The 27,929-nt window shown below is 41.1% G+C and overlaps 2 protein-coding genes across 4 annotated transcripts in view; both read left to right on the forward strand.

Moving 5' to 3' along the window:
* Positions 1–11,380, forward strand: part of etv6 (ETS variant transcription factor 6) — a 30,615-nt gene extending 19,235 nt beyond the window's left edge. For both annotated transcript variants that reach the window (XM_084909100.1, XM_084909101.1), the window contains exons 3-8: positions 2,288–2,452; positions 5,476–5,610; positions 8,177–8,800; positions 8,938–9,080; positions 10,520–10,620; positions 10,747–11,380. In XM_084909100.1, the coding sequence (XP_084765226.1) occupies positions 2,288–2,452; positions 5,476–5,610; positions 8,177–8,800; positions 8,938–9,080; positions 10,520–10,620; positions 10,747–10,849 (1,271 nt within the window). In that variant the 3' untranslated portion in view covers positions 10,850–11,380. The remainder of the gene's footprint in view (positions 1–2,287; positions 2,453–5,475; positions 5,611–8,176; positions 8,801–8,937; positions 9,081–10,519; positions 10,621–10,746) is intronic.
* A 490-nt stretch (positions 11,381–11,870) lies between these two features.
* The window catches only part of LOC146369040 (chemokine-like protein TAFA-2), an 86,650-nt gene continuing 70,591 nt past the window's right edge, over positions 11,871–27,929 (forward strand). The window contains exon 1 of one of the 2 annotated variants that reach the window (XM_084909104.1): positions 11,871–12,497. The gene's annotated coding sequence lies outside the window, so the exon portion shown is untranslated. The remainder of the gene's footprint in view (positions 12,498–27,929) is intronic. The other variant, XM_084909103.1, reaches the window with a different exon arrangement.

Genomic DNA, 27,929 nt, shown 5'->3' on the forward strand with positions numbered 1-27,929 from the left:
CTGAGGGTCAGAGCTTGACAGGCTGTGTGCAGGGCTTCCCGGGCCTTATCGTGGTGCTCGTGCCACTATCTGAATACAGAGGTCTAGAAGGGAAGGCAATAAATAGGAAGCTGACAATCTAGACAGGGTTTCATTTTATATTGATTGCTCTCTGTGAAAACTTCCTTTGTTTGACAGGCGGGGGGGAGCTAAAGTGGGGTGGGGGTGGCTGGCTGAAAGTGAGCACTAGGTTCCTATTACTTGTGTGACAATGACATTGGCGGCCCAAGATAACAGCTGTCCAACTCCCAGAGGAAGTGTTTGAGGCTGGGTGATAAGTGTGATGTAAGAAATGAGTAGTTCTGCTCTGTGTGGGTGTCATGGATGTTCTGATCGGACAGTGTTGAAAGTCTGTGTTTGTGTGTTTCTATCCTTGTGAAAGAGAAGAGGCGAGCCTGAGTCATACAGTAACTCATTGGGTTACACCAACAGTAGAAAATGATATGAGGTGGCAGGATCTGTGTCCACTGAAATAAATATGGGTCAGTTTGTGTGCGTCCTGTTATGTGTCTTAAAAATAATCACGGAGGCTAAATCAGCCTCAGTACTCAGAAACTGGTGTTAATTTACTGTGATAACACTTGATCGAATCTCAATAACACAGCAAAGCATATTGGCATAAGCTACAAAGCCTATGTGTTGTTTGCCTATGTAGATTATATTTATGGGAATTTGGTCAATCGGTGTATTTTCTAGAAATATTTCTAATATCTCGAGTCTGGATTTTCCTAAGACTGTTAGAGGAACAGCTTCTAAAACAGTTTCTCATGCTTCAGCTGCAGTGGTTGGTAGTCGTTTAAGTTAGCCATATACTCTGTTAAACTGATCCGCTTCTTAAGTGTGATGTTATGAGCCATTTCTGGGTCCAAATGCCCTTGAAACAAACAAGCAAGGAATAGGCAGCGAGAGAATTTATGAGGCTTAGCAGTGGAAGTTAGCAGTACTGACAAACATTTGTAAAAGCATTAAGTCACCTATAAAATGAAATAGTTCAATTTCAGTATATATTTGTTTTATCATTTTGCTAGCCAGCGTATTATCCTTACTTAAGTGGTTAAAAAAAAAGCAAATTTCCATATAATTTATTTCTTACAGTAAAATTCAGGCTTAATGAAAACATTTAAGCAAGAGGCTGTTTGCTTTTTAATTCAGTCTCTTCTTGAGCTTTTTGAAGATCGCTATGCTTTTAGTTAATGTATCATCTTTAGCTTTGAATTTAGCAATGCTACTTTCTGCTTGTAGCTGGAAGCATACATCTGTATTGCATTCTAGGTAAGCGAAGTAAGTCCTACAACATCACAAACTACAGAAATATTCATCCTTTCTATATAGTCTCACTTATATTTTCACCGGGATTCTTTGTTTAGCAATCTAAAGGTTAAGTTTCAACCACAAGAAAAGCTCCCAGCAGATGTTTAGCTCCAGTAAAGTTAGCGCTACCTCTGCAGCAGTTATGATGTTAAAAATCAAATAACTCTGTACGGCTTTCAGGTGAGGCCGAGCTTTCGGTCAGATATTTTACATTTTTGCAGTCTTCTCTCATCTTTCTTCATCGGTAAAGATGCAGATGTTTTACTCCTCTTCCCCCAGCAGTGAAAGAAACATTTGCAAGCGAGGAGGAAGAAAAACAGATACTGCTGTTCCTGTTTCCCCTGCTCTTTTCCCTCCATGTGTCCTTGTCCTTTTATACACAAACTAATAAACTGTCTGTCCTCTGATGTGCCTGTCTGGAGTTCAGAGAGCAAAGAGCAGGACAGATCAGAACAGATCAAATAAAATAAGTCTGACAGTCTTTCTGCTCTTCCCTTCCTACCTTTTTTCCACCCCTGAGTCATTCTGTATTCTCCCCCTTAACCTATCATCTTCTAATCTTTTATTCTAACCTCCTCTCCCTTTCTGATGGTCTCCTCCTTCATCTTTTTTTTCTTTATCTCTACTGCCGTTCCCGTAATCACTCCCTCCTTTTGGCTTTTATCTCCACTTCCTCAATATCCTTTTTAGTGCCTCTGCCTCCTTCCTTCCTATCCCCCTCCTTCCCCTCCTCCTTTCCTCCCTAACCCTGTCTCCCCTTCCCCCCTCCTTTCCTTCCTGCCTTTCCTACTTTCTTCCCCCCACCCCCACCACCACCAGCACCATCACCACCCACATCCTTATGCTGCTTCTTCACTGAACTCATCTTTGTTTTCTTCCGTTCACCTCCATTTTATTTCTTCTTTACCTAATCCTTTCTTTTTCTTTCCACCTCCAGGTCTGCAGCCAGTCTTTTGGAGCAGGGACGACGTGGCCCAGTGGCTACGATGGGCTGAGAAGGAGTTTGCCCTGCGCCCGATCACCAGCGGTTCTTTCCAGATGAATGGCAAAGCCCTGCTGCTGCTTACCAAGGAGGACTTCCGCTACCGATCCCCTCCCTCTGGTACCTCTCTTTCTACACGCTTTTATTTTTTTTTCCGTTTTGAGGTGCAGTCTAAGCTCGGAAAACTGGAAACATCAGTGAAATGTTTAACAAATGAGTCACTTAGATAGATTCCATTAGATATTTGTGTGCTCCAACTAGAGCAGGACTCACTCTGGAAACAGGGATTGGGAAGAAAGAGCAATCTTAGACGATGGAAACGCTGGACTATGTGCAGAAAAACATGAGACTATGCTTTTGTTAGACAAAAATACTGACACAAAATAGGAAAAATGACTACAAACAAGTAGTCAATGAACATGCTGAAGTGTAGTTTTGCAGTGTTTGGCTCGACTGACCCTGGTTTGCCATTCAAACCGGCAGTAAAGATAATTGTATATGAAAAGTGATGCTACTGCATAGATCATTACATCCTTTTAAGAAAATCACCTAAGAGGACGCTTTGAGAGCACGTCCTCTGCCAAGGTCGATGCCCTATTTCACACAGGGAAGTAGAAGAGGGTTGTTCCACATCTCCTCCAAGTTTCACGAAATTCAGCCTGCTAGTTTTTGCGTAATCCTGGCGACAAACACGCAGACAAACAAAGCTCTCGTGTTGGCAGAGGAATAAAGTCAGCTGGAGCAGGGGATGAATGGTAGCAGGGCGAGGTGACAGTGGAGGGAGGCAGCTGTTACAGCAAAGCTGCTGGAGGGGGAGGAAGTAGGAGACGGTTAATCAGGAAGTACAAGGCAACCTCAACTGTCACCCCGGCAACGCCAGCGGCCAGGCGCATAAAAATAAAACAACAGTAAGTGTTTTCCCCTGACAGAGTTGGAAATTTTACTCAATCGCTCAAGGATGAAGTACGGGATGTGTGATTTGGGTCAGGATGATGAGCAGGCTTGCAATGCAAAAGATATTGTGGATAATATTTAAAGTAATTCATTCGTTACATTAATAAATACTTAATTAGGTAATTTATGTGGACAAATATAAAAGATTCATTTATTAATTTTAATTTAGTTTGTTCTTTTTCTACATTTTTTCTTTCCCTTGGGTTTTTTGGGGATCTGTATATCAGTGGGTTTGGTCCACTCTGTATAAATTATACTATTGATCAACTGAGTCACGTCTAAATAAGCTTGTTTAAGTAACAGTTGCTCTGTTCAGAATATATACATCCCCCTTTTCCTTTTAAAGGATACTGAATGTTGTCAGTGGCTCTGGTTATAGAGGGATGAGAACCAGCTGACAGCTGCTGTCGGGCTCGTATCAGGATGTTTCAGCACTATGCAAAATGTTCACATCCTGTCGAGAAATCGAGGTCTGGGAAATACGTGGAAAATAAGATTCATCATCATTACAGGTTTTGCATTTTTTTTCTTCCTTTTCTTATGTGACGCTGTGGTCGTGGTGTTGGATGGTTTCAGGAGCTTCAGAAACACACACACACACACACACACACACACACAGCGATAAGACTGATCATATTTCTGTACAAGTGGTTGTTCAGTCGTGCTCTCACTGTAAACGTCAGTTTAGGGAACAGAGCACATTTTTTGGCTAGTGAAGTATCCATTTCCTCCTTCGCGTGACTATAAGGGTGCTGTTCCCATCAGTCCCTGCTCTCTGCGTATTTCTCTTTTGTAGACGCTCTAAGAATAGAACATTAAAATAATAGCCTGAGTTTTTTTTCCTGGAATGTTATAACCTGTTACCATTGCAGTGACATGTTTGGACTTGAAAACACCTATTGGGAAACCTGAAACAGTAAAGATGGTGCTCCAGGATTCCAATGTAAGATGGCAAGACAGTTGGGCAATTTCTAGTTGGCTTTTTGGGATGATTTTGTTATTTTAATGGTTTAATGAACTGCCTTTTATGCAGTTTAAACCACAAATAGGCGATTTCCTGCCCTCGCACATCTCTGCAGAAATATGTGCAATCACCAGTTGTAATGGTACCAGTTGGAAAATGTCATCACTTACCCCTAACACTTTTTGCAGTTTCTTTAGTTTGCTGGTATTTGTCATTCATCGTGTACAGTTTGTAGTTTTCAGACAGAATCCAAAGCTGTGGTTTTAAAGCAGCATATTAAATACAGAATCAAAGCAAACACCAGGAAGCAGGAATTTTCCCCACGGTGTAAGTCGGTGCCACAGAACCAGAAAGTGAGAACTGAAAGGGGTGTGTGTGTGTGTGTGTGTTTGTTTGTGCATGCGTGATCACCATCACTTCCTTTATGAGAATCATTTCCTCGTTCACAAAGCCTTTGAGATGGTGTGTGTGAAGGCAGTCCTCTGCTAGAATCACATCCACTGTACCTGTGCTCATTTGTTAACAGTGTAAATATTTTGGGAGCGGAGCTGTTGCCGTTGGTGTTCGGGCAAGAAAAACAGCTGTAAATCATTCAGTGAACTTCCTGCTCGAGCTTTGTGCCTGGTGTCACCACTGCAATATAACCACTTAAAGGAGGACACCGGGGTCATATAGACTCATGGCTCATTTACTTTTGTCAACACATACGGTAGTTGTCGTTATCTCCTAGATGTCCTGACGCTTTAAGCACTGTAGGTATTTGGATTTGTCGAGCGCATTTTCTTGTTTAACAAATCCAAACTGCTCCCAGAGAGTTTCTCTTGTGAAACTAAATGTGCTTCTCTTTTGACTAAGCTAATAACTGCATTTTAATGTTTTATCTGCTCTGTGGAAGAAAAAATACTTCTGTAAGAGGAAACTGACTGGGTAGGGTCACCCGATAGGGAACTTACAATTCTATACCCTCTGGGTCATCGGGGTAAGGTGTTGAATATCGAGGAAAACGTTTTTCTAGGAACAAACAAAGTGCTAGGCTGCTGTATCGTAGAAGCACCTCTCTAAATTTATTCCATTATTGCTCAAGTTCCACACTGCCTGGAAAGCAGAGAGGAGAAGAAGAAGTGGAACTTGAGTCTGTGATGCCAATGCTAATTTCACCTATTATGCAGGCGTAAAACGGCTACCAGGAGACGCATGGTAACCTCTGACCTTTGCATCTCTGCAGGGGATGTCCTGTACGAGCTGCTGCAACATATCCTGAAGCAGAGGAAGTCTCATGTGTTTTATCCGTCTGCTTACTTCCCTGGGAACTCCTTCCATTCGCTGCCTGAAAGCGCTGTGCAGCACCTGAAGCTCGAAGGTCAGTCCAGTAAACACTCCCCCGCCCCCTGTTCATGCATACATCACATGCATTTGAAAAGTAAAAAAAAACAAAACAATAATGCATTCTCATTACAGCAGCTTGTCTGCATTACCTTTTTTTTTTTTGTTTTTGCTAATAGTAAGCAAAATTATTCTTTATTTAGAGTGCACTTAAATAACATAATTCCAATACGGAGCTGGTTGCTGCATTTTCAGAGTTTTATTGTATAAAGATGTCAGATGTCATGATAGATGGTGATGCTTGTGCCCAAACGGTCATGTGATATGAAAAATTTGAAAATATGATGGAATGCATAAATAACTAGCTGCTGAAATGGGTATACAGTATCCAATTAACTTAAAACAATTCATGTATGTACAATTTATGTACATGTTTTATATAAATAAATGATTTCCAAGCACCCTTACAGTCATTGTCAGTGTCACGAGAAGAAGTATAAACTCTTATCCAATTCAGAATATTCATGCTCACATTCACACATGAAAAGTTTAGAATCACAGTCAATCTAACATGCATGTCTAATACCCAGAGAGAAACATAAATATAGTCATTCTTTTGCTCTTTAAAGCTTAGAATAGTGCCGATACTATTGACAATTACACCGTACAATAAATATGACAACTAATGATTAAACTGTTCCCAAAAATTTCTGTCCCCTGTCAGACACTTTGTTTCATGTTTGGGTAATAACACAAAAACGCTGCGTCGGTGCTTCCAGCACGAGATCCACAGCAGCTACATTCCCACTGTAGTTAATGCGAGCCCAATTTGTCACAACAGCATCTTAACAAACTCTTAACACAACTACAAGCTGAGATTTTTAAATGATGTTTATCCTGATAAAGGCTGAAATAATATATGTTAATGTAAAATTGTCTTTACACTAATTTAGGAAAAGGTGGCTTCCTAAACTTAGCTGCCACAATAAGAACGAATAGTTACAATGAAACTGTGATTGTAACTCATTTGTTTTGCTGTGATAACGAATCAAACATAAACTGAACTAACAGTTGTACTTTCCACATCTTCGTTGAACACTGAGTAATCACTCTGTGTGGGCTGGATAGAGCAGATGAACTCTTAAACCAAGTAACTGAGATAAGACCTTCTTTAACAGCAACAACCACTTTCGAAGTTGCGAATGAAGCTGCTTATGAGAGTCAAACAAAGATCGTTGTGCCATTGTTTGACTTTCTAAGAAATAAAGTGCATATTATCTTAAAATAGTAACAGTTTGTTGGAAACAACGCTGACATTATTATAAGTAATGCATCTTTGGCTCCATGATATGCTTTTTAAGAAATAAATCATATTTCTGTGTATCAGGCTACATAAACCCACGTCATTAGACCAATAACACAATTATTGCAAAAAGTTTTTTCCTTAAAAAGGCAACACTGTGAAACAGAACAAGACTGGATCTGAATGAAAATATCTTAGAATTATTATGCTACAGATTACGTCTGCCTTTGTCCTCTACGACGCACCGGCGCTTTTACTCGACACCCTGCTTTGTTGAAAACAAGGAAGTAATAATCATGTTCGAGTGGATACCTGAGACTGTTTTCTGGCTCTGATCTGAGGAAATGTGACACACCAACAATGAGATGGAGCTGTAACTTCAAATGTTGACAGTAAAACCTGCTCTACAAGGAAATGCAGCTTTATTTAAACAATACAGCACACCGAACGCTACAGGCAGACTGAATGACTGGCTGCTTTCTGCAGTTGCCTTCCTTGTCTCAGGTTCCACTGGAGATATTTGAAAATCAGAGCAAAATTCAAAGAACAACAGGAGTATGAGTTGTGGCAATTTTTTGCCAAAATGCCTCAAAAATAAAAACACTAGGCCTGCTCATCCAAAAAGTAGAATATTAGTGACACCTAGTGCTTTTTGTTTTCTGACTTGTGTGACGCTCGTGATCAGCACCTTGTAGCTGGCTCACTGTGGTGATAAATCACAGCACCAGGAAACAAGTTACATGACTATAAAAATATGAAAAGAATTTCGCGCTTTGCAATCTAAACGTTCTCTTCATACTGCTGTTTGTTTCCGGTGAAAACCAAGCTGGGCAGGCACACGAGCAGTAGCATCAGAACATTCACATTTTAATATAAGCCAATATCACGGCCCTTAAGTCAGTACAAGTTATGAAAGATTTTAATATTGATAGTGAGTTGAGACTCTGAGAGGGATGCTGTCGTCTTTGAGACCAGATTAAGTCCAAGTGTCACCTTCTGTGTTTTATGTGTCTCTCTGCTCAGTGACTGCTGGCCTCAAATAAAGAGCAGTGTTTAGTTTGGTGCTGGCACACCTGTAAGGTAAACACTGGGAGTTATATAAACCTGCTGGCTCCAGGGAAATGAAAGATTTGGTGTTGAGATTCAGATTCTTGATTATTCTTCTTTGTGTAAATTAATCGAGCAACATGTAGAATATCCAAAATAGAATTTCCTGCCGTATGCTGATGAATTTCCAGCTTACGTTATAGGAGACTGTTCTGGGTTTACACATTTATTACACTCTAAACTGTGCTCTCAGAAACGGTACGACGGGGACCACGTGGTACAGAACCCATCCCCCAGCATCCACCAACCATCGAACTGCGGCACCGCTCCCGCTCGCCGCACCACCCGGCCCCGCGACGATCACCCACCGAGCCGAACCACCCTCGCCCCGCCAATGAGGACTCCCTGCAAACCTTCTCCCAGCTACCCGACAGCAATCACCACCTGCCGGAGGAAATGTACCCGTTGTCGGTGTCCCCGGCTGCACCCAACGGGCGCTGCGCTACACCCAGAGAAGCCCCCTGTCCAGGCAGCCCTGGGGGCCAGGAGGCAGGCCCTCCTCGCGTCATCCAACTCATGCCCAGCGCCATCATGAACCCTTTGCTCCTCAGTCCAAGCAGGAGTGGCGGGGCTGCTGGCATGGACTTCAGGCACAACCGCGGGGGACCCCTGTCTCAGGTGACGCTGGAGAACGGCCGTGAGGGGAAAGTCCACGGACACCATCATCAGCTAGCCCAGCAGCACCAACAGCAGCATCAGCAGCAACAACAGCAGCAGTTACTACAGCAGCAGCAGGAGGAGGCGCTCTACAGGAACCACGTCATCATGCCCGTGTCTCCTCCAGAGGAGCAGCAGATGCCCATTGGGCGGATAGCAGGTAAGATTTAGTGGCGACGGAGCCGAGGATCACAGCTGCGTGAGGCGGCATCTGTGGCAGAAACCTTGCATGAGAACTTTTTCAGAGAATCTGCTGATAGCAGCTCACTCAATCTTTTCCCTGTTGGGTTCTGGCAGACTGCAGGCTGCTGTGGGACTACGTCTACCAGCTCCTTTCAGACAGCAGGTACGAGAACTACATCCGCTGGGAGGATCCGGAGAGCAAAGTCTTCCGCATCATGGACCCCAACGGCCTGGCCAGGCTCTGGGGGAATCACAAGGTACATACACACACGGGCTCTAGGTGTTCAGTGGTTATGTGCAGTGCATATAAAAGAGCAGCACAACAGAAGGGACTTTTTATCGTCATTCCTACAATAATAAAGCTGCACTAACTCATTTTTTCTTATAAAACATCAGGACAGAGACTTGATTAATTAAGCACCTTAATCACTGAATAGTGAACTTTTGTTTTTTGGGGTTTTTTTCCGACAATTTTGTCGACTTGTTTCAGTTTTATAGTCCTAACAAATGTTTCCTGGCACAACAGATGCTTCTTTTCATCACTCTGGTAGAAATGCTGATAGGATGGTTAAAGAGATGAGATGTAAAGTTCAGTGAAATACAGCAGCTCAGTGTAAACAGACACACTGATGGATTTAGTGTTTCATCTGTCTTAGCTGTAAGGACACTACCTGTGTGTTAGCCAGGCTTTGTGATGAAATAAATCGGTGATGTCAGTGTCAGTGATTCGGTCAAGTTATGCCATTGAGAGCCAATCTCTCCACGGTGTCCTGGATCTCATCTATGGTGTCCTCCTAGTAGGACATGTCTTAAACACCTGGAAGTGTTCAGGAACCACCTCAGCTGGCTCCCTTCGAAGGGGAGGAGTAGAGGATCTAGTCCGAGAAAGATCATTTCCTCTGTGATCTTCTTCTTCCAGTCAGAGTGGCAGGAATGTAGCTCAACCTGTAACTCAACAACTTCCCTTTCACGCTCAACTCTCTCTTCACCACAGTAAGTGATGCAGATGCAGCGCTAGAGTCGTGCAGCTTGTGCTTTTATGTGCTGAGTGAAAACACAACATTAGAAGAATAACACCAGTATTTGTGATAAAACACTACTTTTGTTTTGTTAATTTTGGCCAACAATTAAGATGAATTTGTGCTTTAGCTGTAGAGCGCCCCAGCTCTGCAGTGCAGGACAAGCTTTTAGCTAATGGAAGACCGGTTAGCAACACGTGTCTAAATGTTAGCTCCAAAGAGCAGGTGCCATCGCACAAAGACAAACACTGTGACTGAAAATGTTCCAAAAACATATTGAGCTCTGACACTGAAACCACAACTACGTGAAGTGTCAAAGGTTTTGTGCATACAAAAATGACCTTTTGATGGCTTGATTTTCTGGATGATGGGGATTCCAGTGCCCCTCAGGTGTATGTTGTTTTTTTTGGCCTCTTGTTTGGTTGTGTATCTCCTACCTCCTCCTGCCTGCTGGTTGTGTAAATTAATAAGTATTTGCTGAAACATTAACTTTAGAAAATTTGAAGCGCACTATACAGCAAACAGGATCTTGCTGTATAGTGGTCTTTTCAGCTTTTGTGGACTTTTACTGACACCAAGTGGCCAAAAAAAATGTTGCTCTTAAATTAAGGTCAGGTCCCCTCACTGTCACACTGACAGCGTTACTCATGACGCTCGTGCTGTTTTAACTCTTACAGAACAGGACCAATATGACGTACGAGAAGATGTCGCGAGCACTGAGACACTACTACAAACTGAACATTATCAGGAAAGAGCCTGGCCAAAGGCTTCTGTTCAGGTACATCATCCTCTTTTCAAACTTGTCTCGCTGCTCCAAACCGTTATTTACTTTTTGAGTCATCAATAAAACAAAAGAAAACAGGATTTTGAATAATTTGCTGAACTTGCCTCGTCTGTGCCACAGATTCATGAAAACCCCTGACGAGATAATGAACGGACAGACGGACAGGCTGGAGCACCTGGAGTCCGACACAGACGAACAAATCTACATCAAGGAGGAATGCTGAGGAACTCTGGGAAAGCGAGTCCATAAACTGCTTACTACTACTACTACTTCTACTATTACTACTACTACAGCCGCTGATGCCTTTCAGAAGCAGCTCGAAAAATCAACATTGAAATTAAAGAGTGCACAGGTGTTCAGTGGTGTCATTCCTACAGGGAGAGGCATGAAATGCAGTCTTTCCTAACATGGCCTTAGGATGATATTAACCTGGGGAAAAAAAAAAAAAAAAAAAAAACAGCATCGGGTGTTTTCGGATCTTTCGGATGGACTGAACTGAAAGGTCTCTCTTTTAAGTGTTTCCTTCTCTTTCCGAGCTGCAAAAGCCAATCACTTTGTGCTTATGTCACTGTTTGATCGTTTTTGTCTCCTCACATGCATTATACAAAGGAATTTTGCTGTTTCTAAAAAACAAAAAGAAAAAAAAAGAATGAAAGAAAGAAATTTGTGTGTGTGTGTGTGTGTGTGTGTGTGTGTGTGAGAGTGTGTGTGACCGGAATGTTTTCACCATGGAATAAACAACTTTTTGATCAGAGATGTGCTCGTAGTATGTGATTTCTCTCGGGGTGTGTTTGTAAGTGGAGTGCATCACATATCCACATGATGGCAGTAGTGGACAACTTTTGCTGGCGGAAGCCTCGGCATGTGGATGGATGTCTGCAGCAGATAAACACTTCAGTGAGTGGAACAAACGCCCGAAGGCTGTTTTCTGTGTTTTTAAGTGCACAAGGTTAAATAGGGGACGGACAGGTGGCTCGTGCCTGAGAATCTCTAGCTTTTCATTGGCGTTATTGATGACCTGGCACGGAGTGTAGTAACGAAAGCAACCAATCACTGATTAGTCATCATTTATAGTTCCTGCTTCACTCCTTGCACTACTTTTGGATCACACTCTCACATTCTTCTCGCTTTCTGTCTCCTAACATATAATTGCAGCAGCTTTGAGCCTCGCCTTTATGAATTATGAAACACGCGTGTTGTGGGTCCCCCCCCCCCCCCATTTGTGTTGTTTTCAGCTTTAAAAATACAATTTTAAATGATCACCCATTCTTTTGTGACGTTTACGTCAATAGCGGTAATCCGATTACTGTAACGCTACCAGCAGAGGTAGCGGATGCGCGCCGTGCGCTCTGGAGTCTCCATAAAAGTTAGTGCGCACGGAGCGGAGCTGTCAGACTGCGAGGAGACGCGGCTGAGCAAAGACTGTGGGCTGAAGTGACTAATGGGATCCACCTCACTCCATCTGAAGAGTGCGAGCTGATATCACGGGTGATTATCACCCGTCTAATGCGCACAACAGGACCCATTTGAATCTAATAAGACACAGCTGTGCAGGCTTTCGTCGGGTTTGTGGACTATCGGGATTAAAACAAAGGGTTTGGATTCAGGAGACTCACCTCTGTGGTGGATGAGGTGCCATCACCGCTCTTTTAAAAAGACGAATAATCGAAAGCAATAAGCCTGTTCGAGTTCATCCGGAGGGGCAAGAAAAGCCACCACTCCCGGTTTTTTTTTTTTTTTTGGTTTGTTTTTTTCCCCCCAGGACGCAAATGTCTCCAGAGCACAGGGACGTCACTGGATTGTAACACCAGCAGCTTCACCGATGGTTTAATAGGGCGTTAAAGTGCGGGAAGGGAGTGGGACAACTACAGGTAAGAGCCATGCAAGCGGTCATTCACGGCCCTGGGTGGGTGGCGGGAAGACTCGCCGGTCAGCGCGTAAAAACCACTCCAGTGTCGCATTTGTCCAATCGAGCCTCTCCCCATTAAAAATAGTCATATTTGCATTGCCCCCCTAATAACCAGAAAATAAATTTGGATCTATTTTTTTGTTCTAATTGCAGTAACTCCTGAAAAAGAAAGTAGAAGAGTCGGGCTTTAGGAGGTGCAGTTTTCTCATTGTCAGTCACTGCCGCTAAAGTCTGCAATCAATTCAGTTAATTTCACTACCTCAAATCAATGCCGCCTCACTGGGAGTCCTGGATATACAGTACAGTGTAGAGCAGGCAGAGGTGACAGTCTAGCTTCACTCAGTCAATAAACGGTAGTCTGCACTGGAGTCTGGAGCAGATGATCCTGGACCTGGGGTCATGCATGTGTGCTCTGATTTTAGTGCAAGCAAGAAACTTCGTATGTATATAAGACTACAGAGGTGTGATGACAGATGTGAGTGGACTCATTTTATCAGCTTGACCTCCTGTTCTGAGGCTAACGTGGTTTCACCAGAAGCAAATAAACCCTGTGATGATGAAATGGTGTGACACAGTGGCTGGAGGTTCACATGGGCTCCCCGTCTGCTGCTGCCACAAGACGTGAGGTTTTCATTTCCAAAGTGAAACAGGAAGCAGAGGAATAAAACCTGATGAGATGGAGTCTAAGCACACACTGGCCTGATGTAAAAACAACTTTTAGGAGCACGTTTTTAAAAAATAATTATCAGACAGCTTGCTTAAACAGCAGAATTTCACCCGTTCATTGATGTTTTTGTGACTGTATTTCCAAAATCATGTCCCACAATCCAACTCACTTTTTTTATTGAAATGGTTTTAAAATGCTTCTAAAGGTTAAATAGCTCCTCATGATGATCTAAGCTACCTTTAAATTAGTGTGGAGCCCTCTTTCAGTTGCTGTCTTCCTCGTCTTACCCTCCCCATCCCCTCGACCTTTATTTTGACATCACGTGTCCGGGTAACTTGCCACTCCACCTCTCTCTCGACCTTTATCCAATTACAGTGTTTAGCTTTAAAAATGCTACATGAAACAACGCTAAAGCTCCAGTTACTGTCAGCAGCTTCATGTTTCCATATCTAATACCAGCCACTCTTCACAATCCCCGCTGGATAGGATTAATAGATTAAAAAATAAGCTACAGATCCACATAAAAGTACACAAATCCAAGTAACTACATGCTCAAACACATGAAACCGTATGTTCATATTCCAATTTAACATAAACACGATGACCTTTTGAGATTTTTTCTTTCTGATGTGGCCTCTTGGAGAAAAACTGTTTGTTTTCCACGTGAAGAGAGACTTTTCCCTCCCTATCTGGAGGAGCGCTGCACCTAAGTTGGGAACCACTGATCTGAGCAAACACACAGTATATGAAGTAGTTCAGTCTAAGTGGAACACGTAGAATAAATCTTCTGTCTCGTTTCCTTCCACTCGTTTCCTTTGCTTGGAATATTTTTATGTGAGTGTACTGAATAAAGGGTCAGACTCCCTCTTCCACCACTGCTGTGTCTCAGCACAGGGCTGGAGCAAACCACACTATGACATCATCTGGCAACTAATAGCAACTTTTTTTTTTTTTTTTTTAGCAGCCAAACTCTTCTTCCCCTCAGAAAAAGAACTGGCAGCCCCAGCAGTCCGCAATTAGCTGGAAGCATTAGCAGCAGCTCCTCCGGCGTGAACGATGAGCTTTAATGGCTCTAAGCTCGCCTGGCTCAGGTCAAACCGGGCCCCCTCCCTCGGTCCAGCTGGGCGAACTGGTGCCGGCTGCCTGGCCAGCACCGGCGGATCGGCCAATGTCACCTTTTAGGGGCAGGTCACACAACCTCGTCCTGGCTCTGCCTGGCCATTGATCCGAAGCAGTGACACTGAGGCTTCATTGTCCGCTGCTCCTCGCCAACCAGGCCGACCCAGCACTGCCGCCAAACAGCTGTGACGGGCAACACACAAGCATCAGCGGGAGGTGGGGGCTGTCTCTGAATTAGCCTGGAAACTTCTTTTTCTTTGGGGGTTTTAGTTAGAACGTAAACAGGAACTGCACAAATCAAGTGCACCATGATGGAAGATGTCCTGATTTGAAGTCATACCAAAGTAATAAAATCCAAGAAAACCCTGAGCAGCACAAGATCCCTCGGGCCTCTTTCAGAGTGATGTGCTCCTGATTCATTCATTAAAATCATTTTTTTGACCCCATGCCTGTGAGGCAAGCTATTGACCACCCTGTTAGACTCTTTCCAATGACTAGTTCTATAAAATAAAATCTTTGAGATGAGACTTTCTCTTGTACAGAGACTCTTTTGAATGTCTTGGATGACACCTGTATGCAAACTGCTCTGAGATTTATTTTTTTAAATCCACCTCATCCCTCAAATGAAAGACCTCAGAGGAGGTCAGGTGCTCTGCTGCGGCTCCTTGATACGCGACTTTGCGCTCTCCTTAACAGAAATGATTGGAATTTGTGTAAAATATCGGCAGCTGATTGGCACCCGCTGTGCAGTTGTTTGATGTAAGTAGGGAGCGAGAGGCTTTTTCTCTCCCCCCTCCTCACTCCCTTTCTCATTCTATTTGATGTGCAGCTCGCTCTCCTCTCTCTGTTTCATCTGAACTAAAACAAATTCACCAGCCGCTGAATAAACAGGAGCTCTGCAGAAATGATATGAAAGCAGCTAAAGGTTCCGATATATTTCCTGCTCTGACCTCGGTCTTCTCCTTCTGATTAGATTCTTTTCTCACTTTGCTTCTTCCACATGCCTTTATTTCCCACATTTCCTTTCATGAGTTTGAATATTCAGTGCTGGTTTCTGAACCAGCTGATGGTGCTGTTCAAAGCCTTCAGCGTAAATGTTAATTACACAGATTTGTCAGTGTTTTTTATTTCTTTGTGTTTCTGAACAACAAGCATTCATTGGATGTTCACTGTGTTATAGAGTAGGAAGCTGGCCCAGTGTATGGTGACGAAGATCCATCTTGATCAGGTAGTAGCGTATAAGAAAAGTGATTCATTACTAGGAGCCGATCCCAGCTGAAATCCACCCTGAACAGGCTGCCTGTCAATCACGGGGCTGATTGATAGGCAGCCTAACCCGGATGCTCTGACTGTAAGAGGAAAATCCACACGTGCACTCCAAAAAAATTGCCACAACTGGTTTAAACTGTTTAAAACCTCACTCTCGTGCTGCCATGTTTTACAGTGAAAATAAGGCAAAAAAGTTCAGCTTCTTGTGGGAAAGCATAAAGTAGAAAATGATAAATTGACAACATTTATTGTAATGAAGGCAGTGATTGAATTTAACCATTTAAAGAAATGCCTATACTCTTCTGTAACAACAACGGGCAATGTACTGTCACATTTTCCTCTTTTGTTATTTTATTTATTACAGTGTTGTCCATCCTTACTCTACTGCTGTGAGCATATTGACTGAGTGAGCTTATTAATTACTATGCATTTTAAAAATGGCTCTATTTGTGTTCATCACACCTGTATTGTTTCCTATAGCTATGACATATATTTTGAAATGTCCTAATGGAATTAATCATTTTTTTCTTTTTCATGTAATAACATTAACCTGCTGCCAACTGGGCTGTTTTCCCCATCTGGGCTTCAAGTATCCGCCTAAAGGCTTCTGCAGCTGTAAACCTTACAACCATTACAGGAACATAAAAAATGATTTTGGGTCTGGTAGCTGTGGTTCACTGCAAAGCATTACAATGTAGTGATAAGCAGTGGGAAATTACACACCAGTGGAGCAATTTCTGTTAAAAACTATGGAAAGTTGTAAGAAAAGATGGATAAAATTTATGATAGGAGACTTTCTTACAATTAAAATCACAGAGGCACATATAAATATACAACTGGAGGTCATAAATGGTTACTTGAAGGTCAGTGATAAATACATTCCTTATCATAAAAGCAAGAAAACACAAATATTTTAGAAATCTGTCAAAAACATGTTTAAAACTAAAAATAATACTGTTATTTATTTAAATAGCAAACTCATTTCATGTTTTATACTCATATTGGAGCGAACTGGACTTCAATGTTAATGGTAAATGTAAAAATTCATGGATAATAATAATAACAATAATATATTTACAATTAAAAATATCACAACTATTAAAGACTTGTGTATACTGGTGGATTCGCCATTACAGATGCATAAAAATTATTTTGGAAATTACCTATTACATAAAAAAAAAAAAATTAAACTGTGATCAAAACAAATAGAACCATTACAAAAAAGTATAACTACAGTTATAAATAAGCAAACTCAGTTATTATACTTAAAATAGCCGAGTGAGGATGGGTAAAACTATAAAAAAAAAAAAAAATGTCTTGGGAACTTCACGTTCGTACACCCGTCTTTTTACTGATGTTTATGGGCATTTCTGTAATCAGTGAAATTCAATACCTGGTTAAAAAATACTGTAAATTTGGGGCAGCTGTGGCGAAGTCCTCACACTGGGTGGTGATCTAATAAGTTGTAAAGCACTGTGCTCTTTTTCAAAGTGTTGTATGATGTAAGGGAACGCTATCACCCTCTCACTCTGCCATTAAGCAGTACTGTATTCCTCTTTTATTAGTACTTTATTGTGAAAAAAATCTTTTTATTTTTAAACGATAGATTTCTTATGATTTCACCTTACAAATATTTTTTGAAATGAATGCGTTTTATGTTTAATGGAAAGGTCAACAGCAATGACAGAGGTATTTTTAATTTTTGGCAGTTTTACCAATAAGGTAAAACATATGCAAATCAAGACCAGGAGAATCAGCAATGCTATAAATACTATTTTAATTTTTTAATTTTCTAATCTTGTTAGGAATTTAAAACCTACGAGCAACTCTATTCCATATCATGTCTAAGTAATGGATTACCTCATCCTAGTCCCAGTTATTTCCTTCCACTCAAAGATACTTGGACAGAAAAAAAGAAAAAAAAGAGGGGAACATGTTTTTTGTGATCATGTAATTTCCACATTTTCCTTAAATTTCCAGAACTTACAGCTCTCAAATGGTCATTAATTTTCAGTCCATCCTCCCTGAGCCAGTATTCGTTACTTTCCTCGTCGCTCATAAACGCTGTGGGAACATGTAAACGATCTTACAGCAGTTCTTTATTTTTTGCTTCCTTGGTTTGACGCTGTCACAGTAGTTCTGACACAGTCCTTCCCCCAGTATTCCAAACCTTAAAGGTATTCTATTCATGTTCATGCTTTTTCTGTGGATATGTGCACAGGAATCTGATTGTGGTGACACTAAATGAAGACATGTAACAGATTATTTAACTGACTGATAACTTTACTGTCGATTTCAGACAAGCCAAACAGAATAGCTACACTTTTAAGACAATCTTTACAACCTTTGCATGGCAAGGTTATATACACCACCTGCTCTCACTTTGAATGTTGGTCCTGGATCTGTAAATTGCAAAATGTGATATTCTCTGGTATGTCTGGAATTCCCGGAAGTGTAGGAAAAATAACCACAAGTCCAGGGTTCAAAAATACTTTCAATGTCCTACAAAAACATTCCAAAATTGGGAATATGATGGAAAGTAACAGATCTGTTACAGCTGCTGAAATTTAGTTTTTCCTGTACTTCCTCTGCATCATACGCTTTGAATATTTTTTCCCTCTCAATCCATCCCTGAGTGTCCCTTTGCTGGAAGAGCCATGTTTTCTTCGTTGCACGCTGTCCTCCTCCTCCACATGAAAGAGTCCTCCTCCAGTTAAATGTGATCCTATTTCATGCAGAGGAAGAAAAAAAGACGGAGAGACACAAGAAGGGTGAGAGCGACCGAAAAAGATGTTTAGGGAAAAAAGGGTATCCACTGGTCTGTGTCCAGGATTCCCCCCATGTGGCTGTTTTATCTCTTCAGCAGCGTCTTAGTGTTGCTTTCTGTGTGGCCCAGTGGCTTCTAAACACGCGCCCGTCACGCAGGATAACTCCAGCCTCCGAAAGCCTCCAAACAAACACACCAACTCATATTTTGGACAGCAGAAAAACTTCTTGCCTCGCCCTTCTTCTCACATCTCCTCCACTCATCCCCTTCCCTCAGTTTCATTTCGATGGCTGATGGCGTGTGCAGAGCTGTGGGCCTCCAGTACTTTCATGATGTGAGCCAAAGCCCATCTGGGACACAATATCCTGTTTGCCAGCACTCAGCACTCTGAAAACCACAACAATACTGAGCTGAGGCAGAAAGTTCAGAACTCATTACAGTTTGTTCAGGTCGAGACCAAGGTCGAAGTCTTCTCCTCCTGCGTCAATCTGCTGCGTCGTCTACAGAGTGAAATCTGCTGCTTTCGCTTTTTCTCTTTGTCCAATCTATCCATGTTCTTATGTCTCACGCCTGTTTTTGAAGCCGTTACGGGAATCCACAAGAGACCGCCGGCTTGAGAAACGTTGAGCTGCTGGTATTTGTTACAGCTTGTAGATGGATTTGAAACGTTATTGTAAAAATTAAATAAACCTGATGTGATGGGTATACTTAAAAAAGTTTGTTTGCTGTGAGCCTGCTGTCTTTAAACTCTACCTCAGTTATTGATTTCTTATATTTACCTGAATGTCTTCCAACAGCAGGCTGCTCTGTGATTGTCTGTGAGGATTGTCTGATGATCTATTCAACCAGTTAATTTATATAATGGTTTGGCTTTTTAAGGCTTTGCCAAACTGTACCAAATATAAGATTTCAAGCCCTTGAATTTCTTTTTAAATGAAACTAACAAGGTCACCTAGTAAATACATTGTTAAACAATACATGTACAGATATAATAGATTTACGTGTTTGGCTTAAGTTAACGTCCCTCGCTAAAGGCTGCACAGATAGTAGTTACTATAACTCTGCTAAGCTAGGCTAGTTAAATATTTAGCTGTAGCTTTTAGCGTAATTGCCTAATGTTTGTATTATAATAAGATTTTAACTTTAGTTATGCTATGTTATCATTACACATTAAAATGCAGCTACACTAGATTTAGCTGAAGTTTCACACATTTTTACAAATCTCTGTTTTTCAGTCTTTGTGCTAACTCTACAGTCGATGGTGAACATGTCCAGGCTTCACAGATAGGAAAAAAGACTCTATGGATCATCACTCATGAACAAAAAACATCTTATTCTTTCTCTGCAATTACAAGTTATTACACTGTTAAGAACTACTGAACAACAGCAGCAGATTATGTTCATATATCTGTTTTAAAAAAAATAATATGAATAATTGTTCCTTCTAAAAATAAAGCAGCCAGACAATAATGAAAGAAAATGTCAACCAGTGTAAAAGCATAGCTCGCTGATCTATTTTTCAAAGTTATTGGATATCAGTGTAACCGTGTTAAATGGCAAAACATTGTATGAACATTACAACACTGTGACGGCGGCAGTTTTTGTTCCAGTGTGTCATGTTTTGAAGGTATAGATACATTTTAGTATGCAGACACAATAATAAATAGAACAGACAGGAAAGGTTGAACTTCACAGCTGCCAGCTCATCTGTGACATTTATAGCTGAAGACATCTAACATGAGCAGAGACCAGACTTTGTTTTATAATGTTAAATCAGTTTTGAATCCTTAAAGTGAGAATATTTAGGTTTTATCGAGTTGTGGATTAAAAAAAAAAGCACACAGCAATTCTCACACAGTGGCGAGAAAGCACTCAGAAACCACAAGCCCCATCTGTAAAAGATGTTTAAAGGCTCCACATATCAACAGAGAAACATAACCAATTTGCTAACAGACATGCCAATCTGTACAAAGAATTCAGAGACTGGAAGGTTAACTTAAATGACAGATAACATGTTACATCACAGAAGTGCTGTCAAAAATACTGTAAAAGACCGCAATTTATCTTGTTGCAAGCAGTTTTTAACTGTCAGATTTTGATGAAGCAGTCAGTTAAGAGCAACGATAACAGTATAATTTGGTTTGTCAGATATCTGTATATGCAAATGCTAATGTGTACCATTACTGGAAAAGTATTGGTAAGGCTAATTATGCAATGGAACATTGTATTACAATGCAGACCTATGACAAAGAGATGTAATGAGTCACTCTTTAATAAGTGACAATTTGTGGGTGCAAATACAAAGTTAACTATTAAAAAATGACAAACTCAAATATACATGAAATGACACGATTATCAACTGCGTGCATGTACAAACTCGTCAAATAAAATCTAAGGGCCCAAAACAGTTAAGCAAATGAAAAAATGTAACATTCTTCTTTCTTTTGCAGTATAAAATGAAATACAACTTAAATTGAGCAGTGCCTGCGAGCAAGTTCAGGGTAGCAACTTCAACTGCCCATGCAGCACAACTTCCTTCCCTTACACCCTGTACCAAACACACCCTCGCAATTTGGTGGTCCATTTAAGCTGCAAGATTTCCCATTACTTCTCATGCATTCCTGCCTGCCAAAGCCTACACCACCCTGACATCCACCTGTAGGATCTCTCTCCAAAATACAGAATATAGAAAAAGATTAATTCAGGTTATTGTTGCTAAAGGTGTTTCTACAAGCTGTTGGCTTATGGGTGCACTTAGTTTTGAAAAACTTTATTTTTCACATTTTTTGTGTGTTCCCTGTGGCAGAATTTCATGCCCTCTATACACACACACACACACACACACACACACACACACACACACACACACACACACACACACACACACACACACACACACAGAGAGAGAGCTCTACGCCTCATTTGGTTCACTCTGTGCCCTCGGGCTATTTAACCCGGGGGTTGTAACCTAAAGACGTGATACTGGCAGCCTGTGGCTTTCATATCTGACCGCTGTCCCCCACTTATCTGGCAAATAAGCCGTTTTAATTGCTTACACACAGAGTCCTATCAGGCCTTGTAGCGAGCATGGAGATAAGGGTTACACAGAGTCAGGCATTAGTAACAGGATGAGAAGACCGCAGAAAAACAGAGCTGCAGGGTCCCAAGAGGATGAAGAGTCAGGAAATAGCTATGGCCATCCTATTAATTTCAACCTCACAGAGCTGTTTCTGCACCTCACTGTAGGGCTCAGGAGAAGTATGCTGTTCACTGAAATCAAAGCAAATCTAAAATTAAGACTGCGTAATGACTTTATCACTGGATCGACCGTGAGGTCATTGTAGAAAACAACCTTTACAAGTTCAGCTTTTTGTGCATTTGTAGTAAAACAGAAATCTGAATATATTTGCTGTCATTGCAGAATCTTGTTTATGTGTTAAGCCTTGTTTATTGGCATTTTTGTACTTTTTGTCAACATTCAATCATGTCACAGGCTCCAGGAACCTTCCTTACCAAAGGCATTGAGATTGTTAAAGTTTCCTTGTGTATTGTTTTGACCCATGTGCCCCGCATGAAGAGCTAGTCAACACAGTAGCCGGGTAAATGTCAGCTGCACTAGGCTTCTAATGAGACCAGAGACTAAGGAGAGGGCTGACACCATCATAGGCTCTGTGCTGAGAGGCTCATTTACATTATACCAGGCGACAGCTGGAGATATGAGGGGAGAGAGGAGGAGATGGAAGCAGAGAGGCAGGGAAAGCGAGAGAGCTGGAGAAATGAGGCAGCAAGAAGAAAATGTTGGTTTTAGTTCTGCAGACACTTTTCAGAGGCAAAAGCCTCCATGTATCGAGGTGGGATGAGACATGGAGGCTGTCTAATTAAAGCTGCGTTAGTCAACAGTTCAGCCCAATGCACCCAAAAAGTCCTCCTAGTGTTTTTGTGTCATTCAGCTAATTGTTTTGGACATAAGTTTGCAACATTGTTTCCAATAGCAACACGCGGTTGCTTTCTGCGCCAAACACTCCATAAATCAAATCTCCAGTGAGCACAGTTAAAAGAAAAGTAGATAATTCCGTCGGAGGTTGGTGGAGACCAAAACAGAGCTAAAATAAAGGAGAATATTGAACTTACATGCATTAAGTGGTGGAAGTATGATTTCAAATTAACACTAATGATCGGCCCGGCCTTCTGGATCTGTAAGAATGCATCTATTTGGTGATACATTCAACACTTCTGGATTTCTGTTCCATTATATATATATATATATATATATATATATATATATATATATATATATATATATATATATATATATATATATATAAATAAATAAATAATGGAACAGAAATCCATATATATATATATATATATATATATATATATATTTACTGACCCAGCAGAAAAAGCAAGATTGTAGTCTAGCCTTAGATCAAGATCAAAAGCCTTACTTTAAAGTAATTCATTTTAATCTTAAGAGGCAACTTTGGGCAATTTGCATTTTCATAACATCAAATTATCAGTTCCAAAGATTGCTGATCACCTCATTAATAACTGTTCAGTATGTGAGAAAGTCTCCACTGAGGTGGGTACCCGCTCTAAATTAAAGATGTTATATAATATTTTAATACACAGTAATTTCAGGGCTTCTGAGATGTAAGACTGGGAAAAATCAGACCCAGAGTGGGGACGAGCACTGCGTTCACACGTCTCACAGACTGCTGGATGGAGCTGAAATTCTGCTGACACTGATGTGAAAGTAAAGCTGTTGTGAGCAGGCGTATGGAAAATGAAGATACAGGCGTCTGCTAGGGTGCACAGTGCGCCTGTCAGAACTATCAGATGGAAAATGGGCTCACGTGTCTGTTGGTTTAAATTAAAAACAGATTCAGTCCATCTGAACAGTTACTTATGTTATTATTATTGTCCATTATCCTCCAGTGACATTATGGTACTACCACTGTCTACCATTATGTTTTTCGAATTGACTTCCAATGACATTCTTGTTCATTATTATTGGAGGTTAAAAGAAATCATTCTAGTTTCCAAACATTAACTGGATCATTAAGTGAAACAAGCCTAGGAAGTTAGAGAGCTAGCAAGAGGAAGCAATGTGTGATCAATTATACTGAGTGTCTAATTGGTACATTTCCTTACACATTTATCATACTCATCAGTTGATTTGCTAAACATTAAAGTCACACTTTGACAAATGTAATGTTTGGGTGTATATATGTGGCTGTTCCAAATATTGAACTTCCTTTGTCCTAATGCTAAATATGAAGCTACACTCCAGTGGCAGTAAAATCTGTCTACCAGCAGCTCCAAGGCTCAATAACTCAAGTCATGTCAGTCCTCATAAAATAAAACAGCCAACCGACCAATCGTCCAATAAATCAGCTGCTTTTTCTTGACTTTTTTCTTTATTTTTATCCTCGTGTGTTCAGTACATAAATATATTTAATTGCAAATATTTTATAATTGTCTGTTACTGCCCATGTGGCAACCTCCTTGCAATAGGAAACACTGGTGGTTTCCTGGCGATTGCTCTGAACATTTTTACATTCGTTGCCGAATTGCGGCGATCACTTTTGATCACACGGCGATTGCACGGGTCGCCTGGTGGGAGGCAACCCATCTGTAAACAACTGAACAGTTGGACTGATTGATGAAAGCTTGCAGATAATTGCCAACATATTGCAATAAATTGGAGTCAATCTCACTGAGTCTCTTTGCGGTAGGGGACTTGACTTAACTGGTTGCCAACTGGTTGTATTATAGATATACTTCTATATGAATGCAAGGTTGCCAAGCACCTATGTCATTTTGCAGTTAAACTGCTGTCCTGTAGAAACTATGTCACCATTTGTGGTGCAGTATCTTAATTTCAGTTTCACAAGAGGTTCTGACTGAACTCTGCATCTAAGTCGTTGATCTGAATTTCTGCGCATGAAGACAGATTTGCGATGTTTGCCAGATGATCGCAGTTAATCACAAACAGATTGCGAGGAATGGCCAACTTGACACAAACTTATAGGACTGATAGGAGACTGACTCCCTCTTATTGCAGATTATTGCAGAGTCATTACCATGGTGACGCAACAAAATTGCTTTGAAGATGACTGTGGCTGTATCCCAATTCAGGGTCGCATTTTAAGGCCGATTACGTCACAGCGACGCGACGAAGGCTGTCCCAATTCGAAGGCTGCTCGAAATGCAGCCCTCAAATGCGTCCTTCATTTCCCTGAATTTTAAGGATGTGGCGGCATAGACTTCGTGGCCCAACATATCCCAGAATGCATAGCGCAGCGGTGGGTGTGGATAATTTTGCCGAAAAAAAAAACGGCGGATGAGGGGCGCCCGAAGAGTAAACTTTAAGTAAGTACTGAATATTATGTCACTTATTTATGTGCAAATGTTTAATAACGAAGAACATTAAAACATTACTGTTGGCCACATGTCGGCAAAGTTATGTGACATTAGTGACGTTTGTACTAACTTGGTTTTAAAGCCTTTACTTTAGAATATACGCCGTTCAATAGCTGAGCTTAATCTTACAGAGAATGATCAAAGCTCATGTAGAAACAAACAAACAAATGAACAAAAGATTTTCTCCTTCATTTCTGTCAAACAAAGCTGTATGAAACGTTTCCAGCTGTTAGTATCATGGTTGCTAGGCAACCTGGGCAGCGCAACGGAGGCTAGACCGTCTCATTTCACAAGCCTCGCATTTCCGGCCTTAGTGGTCTTTGAGTACGCGGCCCTTGTGGACCGTTAAGGCTGCGTACTTTAAGGCTGCAGACCCTGAATTGGGATACAGCCTGGGAGTTGTGGCAGACCTGGTCTCCATGTTTGAAGAAACCATTTCAAAGGCAATGAGACTGCAAGTTCATTTTACACTGTCGTAACGACTTTGTGCTGCGGTCTCCAGTCCCTGTTTTCACTGGTGTGACTGTAGCACTAGTGAAGTCCTATCATGAAACACTGAAACACATTTTGTCACTAAATTGTTTGAGAGAGGTGTGGATCTGACTGTGAAACTGAGGTGTTTATGTTAACCAATAGGCATATCCTGGATATTCTTCCTTTCTGTCTCTAATAACGACTATAAACTTTATTTCTTAATCATTAAGACTTGAAATGTTTGAACCCAAATCTCTGCAACGTGTTTACTGAGGTCACAGAGAAAGGGAACAGAGGATTTTTTTTTACAGAATTCTATAGATCTGGAAATCTTGTGGCCACAAGAGTCGCCCCCTGCTGGCCATTAAAAAGAATGTAGTTTTAAGGCACTTTCACATGACTTCGCTTTCTAGCTACATGCATCTTTTATATCGTCTGGGTTTGCTACGCTAATGCTGAAAAAAAGAAGACTTTCTGTTTTCACTTGCGTGTGGTTTCTTTTGCGCTCCTACTTCATGATGGGAATATGTTTCTTTACTTTTTCAATCCTGCTTCAGAGAAATCAGTGACAAATTATACCTAGTCTGCACCAGGCCAAATGTGCCCCTCTGAAGGCCTGTAGCGTTAAATTAAATGTCACATAGAATGTCTCCTCTATCTAAATGGGATCCTGTGGTCTTACATCAGCTGCCTTTTCTTTCATTCTGAAAGAGAAAAACCCTGAATTTCTGATGGTGCATAAGCAGCAGTAGAGGAGCTGATGAATAAACTCACGTCCTTGCCTCTGTACTTCCCCATCCACTCCGACTGAATGTCACTATACACACGTGGGAGAGAGAGGAGAAGAAAGAGGGATGGAGCTGCACTGGCTTGGAAGTACAGTAACATGCCAAAGATGAGTAACGACAAGTCTCCAGACTGCAGAGGCCACTGAGCTCTGTCTCGGTGCTCGGGGATCTGTTGATTTGTTGATGTAGAAGCCAGATGTTCCAGGGTCCACATGGGATGGCTGCCAGTTTGTTATAGTTGTTGGGCAGATTTATGTCCAAATTATTTTATTAGCAATTTGTTTTGGGCTATGGATAGAACCAAATATAATGCAGGACGAGCAGGTGGCTTATTAATAGTTTACTGAAGTGAAATAAACAGTGAAAAACAAGCAACAGAGTCAGCTTTGAGACTCGAGAGCAGATCTCTATATGCACTGGCCTAAGGTCAAGGTGTTATATTGGTTATTCGGTTTAGACAAGGACCTCGTTTAACCCACAGAGTCACTTAAAATCACATTTAGTAAAATATATTTTGCATTAACAACAGTTTAGATATAAAAGTGAAAATAAGTGAACAAAGTGCTGTTGAACTCTTCAAGTTTTAGAGTTTTTCAGCTCATTGTTCTTTTGTTTTATTATCTTTGAAACTTTTTCTTTAACAACACAAATTAAATATTTTTGCAGCCACAGCTACAATGTTCAGTGTGTTTAGTTTTTTTATATGGTGCTTTTCTACTATACTTTCTCTCTATCTCACACATCTACTTCAGGATGGAAAGAGAAGAACCTTTGTTATAGATCCATTTCTTGTGAATCACGTGAAAGGATAATGGAGAAAGAAGTCTTCTTCATTGGAGTCAGTGGAGACAATACAGTGTCTTCTTCTTTATTCGCTGTCTCCTTTTAGGGGTTGTCATAGTAGATCATCTCCCTCAATCTCACCCTATCCCTAGCATCCTCTGTCACACCAACCCTCTGCATCTGTAAACGTTCTCTGAAGCCTTCCTCTTTTCCTCCTGCCTGGAAGCTCCATCTTCAACATCATTTCTCCAATATATCCACTATCCCTCCTCTGCACATATCCAAATCATCTCAGCCTACCATCTCGACCTTTGTCTCTCTCAACCTCATTTCGGCTTTTGTTCATCCCAGTCGTTCGTAAGAAAATGTGGAAATTTGGAAAATCTCAGCATCTTCAGTTCTTCTACCTCCAGCTTACCGTCCTGTCTTTTTTGTCATTGCCACTGTCACCTAACCATACATCATAGCAGGTATCTTCCAGGAACCCATGATTTTGCTGGGACATTTCCTAACAGCATCAACAGTTTCCAAAGGGTATTTAATATTCATTATCACTTTCTAATAATTCACTTCGCACAATATATGTCATCTATGGACATGCCTTGGCAATGCACTGTCACATGTATCTGACTCTTAGAGAAGGCTGGACAGGTAAAAGCTTCAGTTGTCTCTTCTTAGCCTGATATTCTAATCGGTGGAGTACTGGTTGTGCTCCTCATGGCTCAAACATTGCGATGTACTGAATGTTTCAGTCACTGTGAAGGACACCGCGCACATCAACTTCACAAACAGACATTGTTAATTAATCCAATGCAGCATAGGAACCAATTACATTGTTAAGGCTCCAGGTGCTGACAGCTAATTACAAAACCCGGAGTGAGGAAACACTTGGAATGAGAAGTCCATTTTACTCAGACAGCTGAGAGTCATTTATGGAAATAGAGCCGGCTTATTAGGATAATATGTAACAGAGAAGACTGCAGAGGCTCTATAGATCCATTAGATGATTTCTTTGTAAATACCAATAACCACCAGATGCCACTGCCAAATAGCTTCTTGACATAAATGACAAAACTGTGGTGTAAATGTTTGACAAAATCA

This window comes from Perissodus microlepis, chromosome 17 (assembly GCF_051167445.1).
Source record: "Perissodus microlepis isolate ML-2025 ecotype Zambia chromosome 17, ASM5116744v1, whole genome shotgun sequence".
Taxonomy (NCBI): Eukaryota; Metazoa; Chordata; class Actinopteri; order Cichliformes; family Cichlidae; genus Perissodus; species Perissodus microlepis.